General features: G+C 47.7%; 1 protein-coding gene across 1 annotated transcript in view; it reads right to left on the bottom strand.

Annotated features, from left to right (window-relative positions):
- Positions 1–2,581: 2,581 nt before the first annotated feature.
- Positions 2,582–16,023, bottom strand: part of ILRUN (inflammation and lipid regulator with UBA-like and NBR1-like domains) — a 33,100-nt gene continuing 19,658 nt past the window's right edge. Inside the window, exons 4-5 of the mRNA XM_040535835.1 lie at positions 15,063–15,391; positions 2,582–6,008 (exon numbers count right to left, since the gene is read on the bottom strand). Coding sequence (XP_040391769.1) covers positions 5,973–6,008; positions 15,063–15,391 — 365 coding nt within the window. The 3' untranslated portion in view covers positions 2,582–5,972. The remainder of the gene's footprint in view (positions 6,009–15,062; positions 15,392–16,023) is intronic.

Raw genomic sequence — 16,023 nt, 5'->3', positions numbered from 1 at the left:
TGGTCCTTGGTCAGTCGAGGAGAGCAGCAGCTCCCAGGGGAGCGCAGAGGCCAGGGGATGATGCAGCTCAGTCCCTGGGTGCCCCTCTCCCCCCTGTCCATACAGCAGCGAACGTCCAACAACAGCCACCGCTCCACCAAGCCAAAAAAAACAGCTGATTAAGAACAGCTTTTTTTTTTTTATTATTAACTTTTAATGGACAATGATCTGGTCCACCTCAAAAAAAAAAAAAAAAAAAAGAAGACGGAGAAAGCGCAAAGCCCGACGGCTCGCAGGTGACTGCAGCAGCTGTTTGAGCTGGCGCCCTGCCGTTCCAGCTCGCCTCGCGCCGCGAACCATGCAGGAGCCGCGGTGGTAAGATGACCTCCAGTCTAGCAATCGCTCCAGTCGCTCGCCTGCTGGGGAGATAGCGTTAGAAGGAAGGTGTGATCGTATTGTCCTGCTCTGGTGAACTTCTGACAGGTTGCAGCCCTAAAGGCAAACAGATTCCTTCAAGCAAATAAGCAGTAAATGAAAAGTTGGAGGGGAAAGGAGGGGGGCGACTTAACCTGTCCAAACACGGATCGGTCTCAGACACCCGTGAGCACCGAGAGCTCAAGGGGTGCGTTCTTTTCAAGGCACAAAACAAACACCCGTGGGCACAGGCAGCAGGATGTCTGTTCCCTGTAAGGTTTTCAGTCAAGCTGAAACAGCTCATGAAAGCTCCAGGCACTTATTCAAATGGTAAAAGGCAAACCCAGCGCGCGCACACATTGAGGTTTCTTGCGAGGATTAATAACAAAGTTACACATAAGCAAGAGATCAGCTTCAGCTAAGCTGCTCCAGAATATAGTTTATATAGGCAAATGTTTCGGCTGGGTGCCTGGAGCAATAAGGGCTTGCTTGGGAAATGTCATCAGCCCGACGTGGCCACGCAAGTGGCTCCCAAGGACCTTCACACGTCCCCATCCTAATACAGGGCACTACTAGATATTCCCCTAGTGATAATAATAAAATAAATTAAAATAATAATAATAATAAAAAAATAGGCTAAGTTCATTCAGAATTCCTCTGCTGATTACCCCAGGGTCCCCAAACAACAGCCCCTGTTTGCAGCCTGACACACCGCGATCCCTGCACCGCGGTCTGGGCATGCACCAGGACGCCCCAAAACCACACAAGCAGCACGCAGGGACCCAGCTTTGTGCTGGTGACCACGTGAAGATGGCTAAACCCAAATTTCTGCTCCTCCTCACGCTGCACCCCTCGGTGCCACCTCCCCATTTCGATCCCGGATCCATGGGGAAGGCGCCGGCGGCTCCAGCAGCCTGGGCTCAACTCTGCTCGGCGCCGTGTCCCCCAGGCGAGGAGGGGTGCAGGCAGCAGACACAGCTCGATGTGCGAGGTTCCCTGCCCGTGGGACGAGGGACATCCGCTGGTGACAGCGGTGAGCAGGCCGAACCACCGCCTCTTCCATGGGGCATCGCCGCACCTCAGCAAAGAGCCAGGCCGCAGCCATGAGCCAGGCCGCAGCCACACGAGGGGGACTCTGGGGGCACACCTTGGGGCTCAGCCCCAGCCCTGAGCAATGGTCCTGAGGTGAAACGTGACTGCTTTGGGAAATGGCTGGCCTGGTTCTAAGCTCGTACTCGTATCCACAAGGCCTTCAAGGTTCCTAATGCCCAGCTTTGCCCCCAGGCGCTCTCCTCCTCCTGGGGTGGGCGCTGCCATGGGACCCCCTCCCTCCTGCACAGGCTCTTCCCCATCATCTTTCACAAAAAAATCCATACAGGCCTCAGCCTCTCATCACGTATCTACCTGGGCTGGGAGGTTTGTTTGATAAACACAGCACACGCTGAATTTCTTCTTTGTAAGCTGAGTTGGGGTAAAGGCAGGGAGAGAAGTGAGCTTATGGCCACTGTGCCTGGAAACATCCTGGGGACAGAAGAAGTACATTTAACTACAAGATGTCACATTCAGATTCTTTTTTCAGCTTCAATAAAACTCTCAACAGCTACAGAACATTTTTTTCTGTGTTAATTTAATCATACAAATATTCATTTATACATTACGGAAAAAAACTTTTTATTTTTTATTTTTTACCCCCAATGTGCTATCATAGGACTTCTCCCAGACTCCATGAGGCAACACACCATCCTGGGCTACACATGCACTCCCCCCAGAGAGAATAGACAGGCTGCAGAACCACCCACTCACTCACACAAGGAAAAAAAAATAAAATTAATTAAACACAAGAGAAACCCAGAGACGGGACAGCGTGCATTTCCCAACCCTGCGGGCTCCGGCTGCTCAAACCCATGCAAGCTCTGCCCTTCGGAGGGGCAGCTGCATCCTCCAGCCCTCGAGGACTGTGAGTACGACACCCCTGAGATGCAGGCAGCGGATTCCTCCCCTCCGTGTGCCTTTTTTTTTTTTTTTTTTTAAACTGGTTTGGGGCCTCTCCCGCAGAGCTCTGACCGCGCTCTGGCTTCCCTGGGCTGCCTGCACTGCCCCTGCTCGGGGGGTGACAGCTCCACGTCCGAGGTGGCTCGTGCTCGACACACGGACCCGTTTGGAGAGCAGACACAGGGCATCGTTTTTCCTTTCTGGAGGAGCAGGCGGGGAAGGAAGCTCTGTCCCCCTCCTCAGGGCAGGTGGGTGTCAGTCAGGCCAGAGCCAGCTGCACCTCCTTCCCCACGCCGTCACCTACCAGTGGGTGCCGGCCCCGTCTCCCCCCGGTCAGGAACAGCGACCTCACTGGGGTGATGCTGCCTCTGTACTGGTTCACCAGTCTCAACGCAGTCACGATTTCCTCCTATCCCTACCAGGCCTGAGGTGTGCACGTGTAACTCACCTGGCTCGGCTCACCCCAGCTGCCACACGCTCAAACTCTTGGTATTCAGCTCTCCTGAAAATTCATGCTATTTATTTCATGTACCTGACGCTAAGTCTCTGTGAGTTTGAATGCCTCAATCCTACAGAAACCCATACAATCACAGTGCCCTGAAGTCACCCGGAAGGAGTTTTGCTGAATATTTCAAACCCACCTCGTTTAAAGCTGGAAACCTGACAGCAAGAGCAATGTGAGGGCCCGCAGCACCACTACGCTCCAAGAGAGGAGAGAAAACCACCTTCGGCCCCAGTGAAAGCTTTTACTAGAGGAAAAACCCAGCGAGGTAGAGCAATCACCAACCTAAAGGTTGTCCCACTGTCACAGCAAGGGTCAGAACCCAACCTCCAGCGCCTCCAGAGCCCTGCACGGTCATTTCGGAGAGGTCACCCCACGACGAGAGCACTTAGCTCGGCTACCTGGGGAACGGCTGCGGGGTGAGCAGCGAGAGGATGCGGATTTCAGCAGCATCTCAGATCGGGCTCTGCCTCTCTTCACACCCTGGAGTCGGTGACCCTTGTCACAAGGCCACCACGGACCAAAATCGCTTGTGAGTGGATTCGAATCTGCGCAGAACAAGTGTGCCTCCTGAGCGGGAAAGCACGGGACTACGTGGGGTGCATGCGAGCTTGTTTCAAGGAAAGGAAAACTCAGCCTCAGCAGGAGCAGCACAGGTGTGGCAGCCACTCTATGCAGGGGAAGAATTCGTGCCTGGGAGCAGAAAGCTAGAGCAGGGGTAGCTGAGGGCTCAAAGGGCTCCCAGCTGACACGAGGCAGAGGTCGCAGTGCCAGCTGTAGCGTGCAGGCTCAGGTCTTACTTCCCCACCCACCCAGCTGACAAAAGGAGCTCATAAAGATAAGGAATCACCTCGACCATGGGAGAAACTGCAGTCCCTGGTGTTTTAGACGCTTTCAGAAGCGGCAGCATTGCAGGAGATGCACTGGTCAGGCATGCATCCACGTCTTCGGAGCGTGCCACGCTGTTGGTGAGCTCCACCTGCTCCCAGAAATCCACCTGCCCAGCACCACTGCAGCAATGCAAACCACTCCCTGGGCTGGATGCTACGACACGACTGAACCTGGGCAGAAGGATGTTGCAGGACAAGAACCAGACTGCGGTGGCACTACGCAGCGCAGCGCCACCCTCCGCGGCTGCATTCCTGAGCAGCTCCGTCCGGATCCGTACCTCAAACAACCTGAAATAAACCCAGGTCTTCACCAAACCACACGTGCACGGGGCTGGCGATCCAAACCCCGCAGTGCCTCTTGCATACGGGTGGTTTCTCACATTATACTCGTTTCTCCCAGCAAGCGGATTCTCAAAGGGAGGCTTCAGGTAACAGCGACCCTTAATATCCAAACCCCAAATACAGACAAACCTGTCAGCCATTTCCATACAATTAACAGCAAGCAGTCAGCATGGGGCTACAGCATCCTAGTTTCCTCCCAAGCCCTCCACAGGATCCACCTGTAGGCACCAATTGGTAGCTGCAAGGAAAACGAAGCCTCCCCCGAAAGCCAACCAAGAAAACACAACCAGGAGAGAGCGACCAGCCCGAAGCCACGCAGCACGCCTGCGCTCTGCTCCGAAGAGGAGAGAGGAGGCTGCACCAGAGAGATCTGGAAGAAGGTAGCGGGGTCTTTGCATATCATCGTATCTTTGGCAGTTCGTTCAAGCTTCTGCACGAGTCAGTGCCCCCTCAGCTCACCCCCTTCGGGAGGATGCGAAGGTGACACGGAGCTTTCGGAACCCACGAGGCCGTCTCCCTCCCCTCACTGCGGGCTTTCCAGCCACTAACTGCAGGAAAATGCACCGGAGGAGCAGCAGAGCGCCCCGCATCTTTGGAGGAACAATCCCTCCTCTAGAAACAAGCCCTGGAGAGCCCGGTTAGAAGGTGAGAGCCTCAACAAAGCTACAAGCCAGGATGATGCAGGCAACAACACAAGGCGACAGAGTGGAGTCCAGCTGCTGATGCTAACTCTTCCTCTACATTCAGAAATGCAAAGAATGAGCCTCAAAGCTAACACTTTATCACAGAGAAATGGATTCAAACTTAAACGTGTGTGAGAGAGAGACGGGAGATTCAAAACTCTAAGGACAGGACTTGCAAAGCTTTGCAACTACCAGCACGTGAATTACAGCTACAGGAAAAGTTTCTTCTTGGCACGAGACCGATATACTTGCTTGGTCGCTCTAGGCACAGCTACTGTACATCAGAATTAACAAAAAGGTATTCTTAAATGCTAACCACATAGCTCTGGAACTTTAATAAATCTGTTTCTTATTAACACGGATGTGTATTTACGTGTACTTCGTGTACAAAGGGAAGGGGAACGAGCCCTCCACGCTATCCTAACCCAGTCCCAGAGTCGCTCCCTAATTGTGATGCTGAGACCTGGTCTCCAGCAGGGTTTCTAGTGACATGCAGGACAACTAATAGCAACACCCAAACCAAAAGGGGGGGAAAAAAAAAAGAAGAATTAAGATTAAAAAGTTGGTAACTATAAACAGAAGGTGATATTAAAAATGCAGAGCTGGGTGCAGACCCAACCTGTCATTAAAACACATCCAACAAAAACAAGTCACCGCACAAAACCCAGAAGATGCTAAGCAAATTCCCATTCGGTAACAAGCAAAACATGACAGTTCCATAAAAATGCACGCTGTCCCTTATTTAAAAAAAATATGAACAGGAAACAAACAGAAATTAAACATTTGCTCAAACTACAACCGCTCTGTAGGCAAAATATTTTTTTAAAGATGGCTTTTTTCATTTTCATTTTTAAATCTTCTTTTTAAGCTACCTAATTGTGAGAATGACTTCTAAAAAAAAAATCCATGGCGTTGGTATATTCTTTCTCATAGCATTAAACACCACTCCTGAAATTCAGCATTCACACATGCATACTTAGATTTTTCCTCTGGAAACAGCTAGTCTTAAGTTACTGGGCTTTTGTCTTATTTTCTTCTTTATCCAGAACATGGAGGCAGAAAAGGGGGGTCCACGCTGTGTCTGTCTGCCACGTGGATCCCCCTCCCTTCCCCCAAAAGTCAGTTCTTTAAATTCTCCTCTTGCCGATACCCGTTTTGTGTGTTTGTGTTTTAAGACTGTCCGAAGGGATAAGGACCGTGGAAACCCTGAAAGAAAGTTGGAGACATAATCAATTTCAATTGGCATGAAAGAAAAGCGATCAGCGTATGCCTACAAATAACGACCAGCCCATCCCACGCTGCTGAACCCGACACAACCCCTTGCCCACCAAAGCCACCTTGGTTGCCCAGCCTTAGAAAACGCCCACAAAACGCAGGGTTCGGTGCTTGGAGCTGTCCCCCCGGAGGAGACGCCAGGTGCTGCCCACTTACCTCCTTCAGAAGTTACTGATGCCAGGTTAAAACCAGGCAAAACGTTTCTCAGGTGCTACTGGACCAAGAAACTCGGGATATTTTCTACCCCAGAGCAAGAATTGCTTGTAGACGCCACAACACCTGCAAAGCCAGCGACTACACTTTCACAGGCGTATTCTAAAGATTACAGCAAGCAGCTAAGTAAGAGGCCCTAACAGGCAGTAGAGGCTATTCAAGAAAAAGGAGGATTTTAAGTCCACATTCCCAGCGATGTATTTGCTCTCTCAGGATAACGTTATTCTATTCTTCAAACCAACTGGCCGGTGTTTCATCACGAAGCAGAACAAGGTGACCGACAGGCAGGTAAGGGATCTCCCAAGCCACAGAGATGCACAGTTGTCACAATGACGGAGATACAAGCCACACAAAATCCTCCCGTAACACCCAAGGACATGCTCAGGTCAGAAGCGGGACGAGGGAGAGGAGCTCGCTGTATTTCATTGCCAGCGTCTCATTGTGTGCAGCCCACCTTCTTCTGAGCATGCTGATGAGTTAGCCAAAAGCACAGCTAGCACAAAGCCCTTGTCTGTCATTAAGGGACAGAGCAAGCTCTGGCTTCAAGTTTTCACCATTTCACCTTTAGCAGGAAAAATCTCAAAAAAAAAAAAAAAAAAACCAACAAACAAACCCACCCTCATTTCCTGCATGTCCTACTGCAAATCCACAACAACCTCGCTGCACGAGCCATGAAACGAGTCTAACACAACTCACGTCAAGTACCAACTGCACTAGCTCACGCTGAATTGCAAAAGCCCAGTTTCAAGAGCTCCGCTGTGCATCTATGATACAAAGGAAATGCTACAAGGAGCTGATGATTTTGCTGCAGCTAGTGAGAAGTTAATTCTTTAGGATATATTGGATGGCAAAATAGAAGGCAATAGCAAAACGGAGCATCTCCCGACAGCTCCCAGAATTCAACCAAGAGAGGAGGACTAGCAAACAATTAAACAGGACATCCTGTGAACTGCGTGCAGAGCATAGAAAAAAAGATTGGGAGCTGGGAAATTACTGTTTGTAGCCAGAAATGTGTGCAGGTGACAGAAAACCAAGCACGCTTCAGCCCTAGGAAGGTGCTGCACTCCCAGTTTGGGAAGTTGAGCTCTTCTGGAGATAACACCCAATGGATTCCCCAACAGTTCCATGCAGAAAGCAGCAGTTCCCATCAGAAGCCTGAGACTGAGATATCCAACACTTGGAAAAAAAAAAATACCGTCACGAAACTGAGGGAAGGGGAAGAGCAGAAGGAAACCTCTGGGAAACCTCTCAGGAAAGCCTTCTGGATCTTCAGGTACTGTTCAGGTCCTGCTTTCTGTAGCATCTCATTTAAAGCTACACAATTACGCTAATAATGGGTTAATTAAAAATACTGTCACTGAAACAGGGGGAAGGGGAAGAGCAGAAGGGAAACTGTGCATTGAAGTACCATAAAGAGTCACGGGTGCACGTGCACACACAAAATAATAAAGGATACAGAAGGAAAGTTACGTTAGGCACAAGATCCTAAGCAGTCTCACCTCAAAGGGGCTAAGCTGCTGTACCCAGTACTGCTCTACAGACAAAAATCAGAATTTGGGGCCAGTCACCTGCACAGACATTCGCCAGAATTTGCTTCACCCTTTAATCAGCTGCACAGAGGCTTTGTTTGCAGATCTGACCGGCAAAGCTCTCCCAAACCTCCCAGGGGTGCTCCATGCACTGAGTGCTCCCAGCTGCCTGCTCCCTCTGCTGGGGGCTCCCTGCTCCGCAGCAAAACCTTTTTTTTTTTTTTTTTTGGTCTCAGTTGTGCTTGCCATAAGCCAAGACACCTGCAGCACCTCCCAACAAAGGAATTAACACAGTTAATCAGAGCACAGCCCAGAGCCCTGCACTTAGGTCAGACACGAGAACAGGTCATCAGTCCTTGTGTGTGTGCAGCCAGCCCCTGCGAAGCGGCTGCTGGCCTGGTTGTTCTCAGGGAACCCTCTGGATCTTCAGGTGCTGTTTTCTGCAGCGCCTAATTTAAAGCTACGCAATTATGCTAATAACATGTTAATTAACGTCAGAATTTAGCTCAGCTTTAGAGTCACGTTACCGAGTACACGCAGCTCTGTGCCGCTTGCTGCACTGCCCTGGACAGGCTGACACCTCCGCGGGAGCTCCTCGCCCTGCTCCAGCAATTTCAAGACGCTCACCATCTGCCCGAAGTTAGCTTCGTGCAATGCATCTCACCAAAAAGAAAAAAAAAAATCCTTGGTCTTGGGATTACCGTAACGTAACTCCGCATACAAGGAGCTCTTCACTGCATGTCATTTACCCCTGAGATTTATCAGTGCACACGAGAACTTACAAAACTTGCTTCTTTAAGACCAAGAGCGTGGGCTCGGTTTCACATCACACCTAACAGAGCCCCTGCGTGGAAGAAAAGAATTTGTTTTAAACTAGCATCGCTGCAGGAAGCATATCACTTCAAGTTCTGGATATTTCCAGGGGAAAAATAGAAATTCTTGTGAAATGAAACTTCTGCATTCTAGAGGCTGTTCACTAAGCTTTGCTTTTGTGTCGTTTGTTAAATCATCGGGACTGGGGTAGGAAGAAATAGATTTCAGTTCAGTTCCTAACACATGGTGCTAAGTCATTTTATTCAGGTGGTTTTTATCCTTCCTTTTTATCCATCCCTCCCTCAGCAAGAAACTCTTATCACCCCTCCCTCCCTCCCAAATAAGCATACTTTAATACTTTTTCCTCTTCTTCGGTAAGATGCAAGCTCTTCACTGAGCATTTGGTTCTTATTACATTTATTCAACACAGTTATAATAGTGTCTTGATACCTAAGGACTTCAGTTACTGTTACAATGCAAACACCAACCTCCATTATAGGATGCTTTCGAGAATAATTATCCCCTGTACGCAAGATTTTACATCATAAAATGCAAAAATAATTCTGCATACAAGTGCAGTTTTACCCAAGTTATTCCAGCTGAAGAACTACTCACACTATTTTGGTGAATTCGCTTCCATTCTGAAAATGAGATCACCGCTTTTATGAAAAGCTCAGCTGCAGCTTTGCAAAATGACTTTCAGTTCTTCCAGCATCTTCCACACAAGTAATTGCTAACTGGCTACGGAAAGCATGCTGGCTATTCAGACAAATGCAGGAGAACAGAGGGCCGTGATTTTTTCAAGAGAAGCCTGTACATGCTAATTTTTGTTATAAATAATCAGTTGATGTCAGTGTCCACGAGGGAATTGGGAGGTTTTGGAAAGTTAAAGGCCTTTGTAAATGCTGAGGTCTTTAAATGACGGCACTGTGCTAGGGAGCCAACCAAGCACAGCAAAGCCTCCACGTTCACATCCACAACACCTGGATGTGATTTGAGGGAACAGGAGCACGCCATCCCCTTTCTAAACACAGTTGTGGAGTAGCAGAGCATTTTTAGGTAACAAAAAAACAAAACCAAGCTTAACGGGATCTTTCATAAACCATCACAACACAGGCTTTCAAACATCTATCTTTATTTCACCTTTGGGACCGAGTCAAGATCAAGAAGAGGTACACTCGAGGAGAGACAGGAGTTCGGTGCCCAGCTGCAGAGCAGTACAGGAGCCTCCCAACGAACACCGACAGCATCGGCCAGCACTACACGGCCCCCCGGGCTGCTCCTGGTCACTGCTCCTCCAACCCACGCTTGGCTAACTTCAGAAAACTCAACACAAGCAGAAGAACAAAGTATTTAGCGCTTTTTTTCCTGTAATTCCATGCATGCTGTGCAAACATGGTGCAGCAGTTCAGACCCCTCTCAGAGCTGGTGGAGATGCACGGAGCCGATGGAGCGCAGAGGGCTCAGGGATGTGAGTAAGTCACCATGCAGCACCTTGGCTTTTGTGACTTAACGGCAAGCTTTTAGTCCGCAAAGAGAAAAACAGGGAAACTGCTGGCCTGCAACGGAGCAAAGTCAAGCTAAAAATCACATTATAATCACATTTCCCACAGTCCGAAGGCACGGGGACTGTTGGTTTTCATGGATGAGCTAGCATGCAGCATCCAAACGCTAGCCTTTCACCAGAAAAGCAAACCAGCTCCTGCACTGTCAGTTCAGCCTGCAGACGCTGCAGCAGTCTGGCTGTCCAAGGCTTGCTGCAGTAGTTTGGAGCCCGATGTTCTCCCACTTGCTCTGAACAAATTTAACCGTAGGGTAACTGGCCCGGTGTAAAGCCCAGACACCGGAAGAGAAGGAGCTTCTCTTCTACAGGGAGGCGTGCATCTCTGGGGCAAATCCCTTCCCCACAAATATGGTTTGGTACCCAAATAGTTTCCCATAGAGAAAATTCTGTCTGAAGTCTAGAGAGGTACTCCAGAAATAGGCAAGTTGGAGTGTCCTGGTCTGGGAGAAACTTCCAGGAGCAGCAGCAGCAATTTTTAAACTCAGAGAGGGGAGGCCAGTTACAGGCTGTAAGGACAGAGGGAGGTTTGGTTTCCCCTACATACAGGTAGCTGTCAAATAGCAGGGATCAGAGTTCAGCCGCACACAGAACAAAGATGGGGAGCGTAAATACAGCAGGGGAAAAAAGGTGGTAAGAGTTTGACCCCAAATTCCAAAATGCTTCTATTATACAGGCTTTTAAGAGTATCGTGAGCAACGAGCAGACTGGGTTATCATCAGGCAAGTTGTAGAACGTCTTTTGCTACGGCAATGACTGCAAATTGCTTTGTACGGGTGAATCCTTGCAGGTCAGAACTTTCCCCATGCAGTTTTCTGCATTACACAGCAAGCAGCAATACCTCGATTCACACGGGCAGGCAGCTAAATTCAGCTAGAGATTTGGATATCTACTTTCATATATGTGACAAGTACGATGTGAATGTCAGTATATGGCTATCCACCTCAGAGCTTTTTAGACATTTAAACTGTACATTTCTTCCCTTCGTTAAGAAATTTAACTCTAATCCCTAGGCACTCTAAGACCGCATCTTGTGCTTTTAATGTAAAAGACTGTCACAAGAGAGCAGCAGTGACCTCGACAGTGTTGCTATGAGACAGGAGTGAGTAAATAGAAGGAGGCTATATTAGCCTCATCTCTCTTGAGAATACAGAAAGTGATTGCCAAAGAGGAGAATAAAATACCCATGCATGGGTATATCTGGACTCTAACGCAAGCTCATCCCCATCCTGAGATAAGCATCCCATCCTGCACTTAAGCACATGCAAAAATTCCCCGGGGAATAGATATACAACATGCTTTGAGCAATGCCCTGAACACAGACCCCGATCTACAGCCTTCCAGCAGTTTATTTCCTAGGGTGAGGTAGGGCGGACTCAGGGAAGGCATACACTACAGCAGGAATAAAGATCACGCTCAGTTTCAAATGTATCACAGGTTTCATCTTATCTGCTTATAGGGGATTTGGTGTCTTTTTTCTCTAGGAAGTTTGTTTCACCGAGCACAGCATCCGTACCACGTGCTCTGCAAAGCACTCTGGCCACTTCCACATGTGAAACATCGCTATGCTCGTCTCATCCGGCAGCAGATGGCACATCAGCATCACCGAGATCCTGGCTCCACCGGGGAATTGCAGAGGACAAGTTACACCTCCTCAATTGCACCAGAGAGAGAACTAACACAGACAAGGTCTGGCAACTTTGAGGCTTTTAGCATGTTTTACAGCTGCAGACGCCAGGAACAGCTAGTTTTATCTCAGAGATTTCATGGTCTCATGCAACCGTGTGGCTGGGGTCCTTCACAATCTCTCGGCCGACTGGAAGCCTCAGCAATGATCTGAGAAATATTTAGGGGCTTATCTTCCTTCTAAAGGCAGGACAGGCCTAAACTAAACCTTACCCATCCCCTCTGCTGCATCTCACCAAGTGGTGTGCTAAATACGACTAGGGGTTCACCCCACTAACTGGGTGCATGAAAACAGACAATATCAGATGTTCTGCCCAAGATCAGTAAAATCCAGGTATCCTATATCCAGCTATCTCTGCTACCGACTCCCAATACTCCGTCTGCTCCTAGAACTTGAAATAAAGCCTTTCACATCAATATTCAATCAGAAGATGACAAAATGTAGTAGCTTTCTTTCCCCCCCACAAGCAGCAGAGCACAGGTCCAGTCCCCAGGGAGGAGGAGGAGGAGATGGGAGGCTGAAGCAGGGGTACGATTACCAGCAGGTACCTGACCACCACCTGCTGACCACGCAGTTTAATACTTCTGACACCACCCCCATCAAGCCCTTTTCCATTTAATCTGAGCCCCAGCTGGGGATCCCACTTACACATTACCTATTTTTTTTAGGAAAACCTATTTTCCAGAAGGATTTCCAGCTTGCAGGAAGAAGGGATGCAAGGCCCTAGGCCTAAACTAGGGAAGACAAAGCTTGTTCACCTGACAGTTTCAGATGAGACCAAGTATCTAGGATGCCAAACCTACAAACATTGTTCAACTGCAGAAACAGCACCGCACCACAGGGATGGTACCAATGCGAGCACCAAGTCTGTGCCAGAATGCTTCCTGCCCTGAATGGAAAGGGCACGGCTGGAGGAGGTCTCCGATCCTCACACCTACCTCAGTAACGGCTCTCAAAGCAACAGCTAACTGGTGTTACATCAGACAGAAACAGCACGTTAGAAATAAAAACCTCAACAGATCTACAAACTTTCTACGCAGCCCATCCTGCCTCCAAAAATTACCCTTCCTAAAAAAAAAAAAGCAAGGAGCAAAATTTCTGCTTTTATCTCAAAGCTACCTCAACCCCCCCCCATGAACATTCTGAAAATACTGAAAGGAATAAAAAAGAGAAAGAAGGCCACCTGCCCTACCTCCAAGGTTAGGTGATAACTACTCGTAAGAGTAACGCTCACAAACTTTGGGTTACTAGCCAGACCAGGTTTCTTAAATTTATCAAGAATATCCCTGGCAGTGTTTCAGTCTCCTTTTTGGCTTTTCTTCTCCACAGAACAGCTGGCACAGGCTACGCCCTCTGCATCTTCAGTAGGTACACGTTTCTTACGCCTATGCTCCCCCTTAAAAAAGCCAAAATCTGCTACTCAGCCAGGAGAGCCTGCTGATACACCGGACCTCTTGTTGCCCACACCACTCTCGTTTCGGTAGGGAGGGCGAGGAATTTTCCACAGGGGAGACCTAGTGAAAAAACGAAGGCCACTTTGCTGCCAAAACCCCACATCGAGAATTTGCGTGCAGGAACTTTCTCAGAAGCGCAGCTCTGAGCAGTGCCACTTCTGTCCACCTGCAAGTGCAAACAAACGATGAAGCAACTGCTAAGCCTGCACTCGGAGAAAGAGGGCAAAGGGGAAAAAAATACAGCTAACCCAAGCCTAAAGCTGACCACCGAAAGTGGAAATGAGTTTTCTCACCTAAATTAAAGCCTAGTGTTAAGCTATGAAAGGCTTAGGAAATTCCATCAACTCAGAGCTATCCTTAGCAGCTGGTTTGTACTCTTCACTGACTGATGCATGAACAGAGCTGTTCCCAGCCTTCGCTGGGGTACATACAACCCCCTCCAAGCACCTGAGATGGAATTTATGCAGGGATGTGTCAGCACATGGGTGGCCTCTGCCAAGTCAGAAGATGGTCTGTCTCTCCAGCAAACACCACAATGAAAGCAGGCACTGCTATCCACCAAGAAACCATCAAACGCTAGTGACTTTCGGTCACTGTTAACCCAGACTGCATTTGAACTGATAGGTGAAAGGCTTTATTCTTTATTCATTGCTTAAGCCATCCATTTCATGTTTAATGAGCAAGAATCTTGAAGCAGGAACCAATACAGCTTATAAAAATTTATCTTTGGGTGCAAAACACAAAACGGGTGATTGGTAGTCTGTCAAACAGTTATTCCCACGCATGCCAGCAGTAAAAAAAAAAAAAAAGCATAGCCCTGGTGCAAAGTAGGCCACTAAAATATGATCCACTGGTAGAGGACAGGCAGTTCATCCAGTTAGGAACTAAAGTGCTGTAGGTGAACTAATATTAGGGCTTTATTAAGTCATTCAGCAACCAAGTGTTATTGTCCTACACAGCCTGCTTAAAGTACAGTAAAGCATTTTTAAAGGATTTTAAAAATCAAACTAGTTTGACATACGACAATACACACCTACACATACTGGCTGCATTAACAGGTGGATTCTGAATTGTAAATAATCCTGCTATTCATTTGTCACACACAAGCAAATAAAACAGTCAAAATATCACTCAGACTCTTATAGCATCCACCAAGCAAGCTTTTGAGAGAGATTTAAAGTAAAGATAATTTAAAAGTCACCTACAATTATAAACAAGACAAGGACACGGACAGGAATAGTCCTCTGACTGACCATTCCTGACAGATAGCTTCTGGGATCAAAATGTTGAGCTCTGTAGTCACTCCACACCAGTTAAAAAAAAAAAGTTATCTGGTTAATCTTAGGTTTGGGGGTGTGGTCATTTCTTTTTAATTCTGTAAAAACTCAGGAGCACATCTTGAGAGATATTTTGACTTATCTGCACACGCAGCTGGAGTAGGCCCCAGCCACTAATAGTTACAGCACCCAGACAAGATTATATAAACTTTAAGAAGGACTTGAAGCAAAAACAACAAAAAAAAAAGGTGGATCTGGTAGAGTCTATCAGAGGCAAAAGTATTTTAATATAACATGAGGAGTTGGCAGAGTCAGACAGTCAAATTCAAAACCTTCCTTAGCAGGTCTGGCAGAAGCAGAAGGGAAGGGCTTTGCAGTTTGTAACGAAGAACTATTACATACACCACAGTCTCATCACCTACCCATTCTCCTGTTCTCCCAGGGCACCTACCTTACTGTATGTCACTACCGACAAGTTGTTCGAGTGACTGCTGGGGGAGAGATTTACAGAGTTTTGTGACAGTCCATTCTGATCTTGTTCGATTTGGTCAGGAGCAGGCCCCCACGTGTTTTTGCTGATTGTGCCTAGCTCGGAACCCCCAGGGTCTTTTAGGTTGTTTTCATCTGGTTGCCTGTTCTTCTGCGGAGAGGCGAACGGGTTAAAGTTTCCTTCTACCTTGCGATGCGGTTGCGTGTTGAACTCTGTTTCAAAGGATGACAGCTGCTGTGTTACTCCTAGAAGTCCTCCAACTTCCACGCTGAGGATCACCCAGATGACATCTGTGGAAAATGAAAGACACTTGGGTCATCACTAGATGGAGTTTATGGGGGGTGGTGGGGGGGGAGAAAGTATGAATTCAGTTCTTTACAATAGCAAGAAAAAAGACTGATTGTTTATAACACATTTTTATAAAGCATCAGAAGTACTGGCTAGAAACTAATGAAGTCCAACCCTTCAAGGAAATAAGTTTTACTCCTACTGAACTTAGAGGAACCAGGTAAGAACATATAAAAAAACAAGCTGACACGATGACTTGAAACTCCATACTTCAGATGCCCAATAGGATGCACTGAAAAAGAAAACCTGAAATGACTTTAACCAAGGCTACACAACAAGCCTGAAATGAGAGCCAGGCAATATCACTCCCAGTCTTCTGCTCTGTTGACAAAAGGTAATGTTTTTTGGTTAGCATTAAAAGGTTTGGCTCTGAAAAAAACAAAAACTTACTTGGAAGGTGATTAGGTTTATGACAATTCACACTAAAATATCTATATTTCAGTTCCAAGACATCCACAGTATGTAGACAAGATGCAAAGACTGGTAGACTATTACACAAATTTGCAAACAAGTGGCTAAAATATTTGTGTGTGTGTTTACAGTTCTTACATAATGTCTTTTGTACATAGATAAG

Source organism: Cygnus olor, chromosome 24, assembly GCF_009769625.2.
Source record: "Cygnus olor isolate bCygOlo1 chromosome 24, bCygOlo1.pri.v2, whole genome shotgun sequence".
Taxonomy (NCBI): Eukaryota; Metazoa; Chordata; class Aves; order Anseriformes; family Anatidae; genus Cygnus; species Cygnus olor.
Note: the sequence above shows the minus strand (reverse complement) of the source record. Positions and strands in the feature narration are given on the sequence as shown.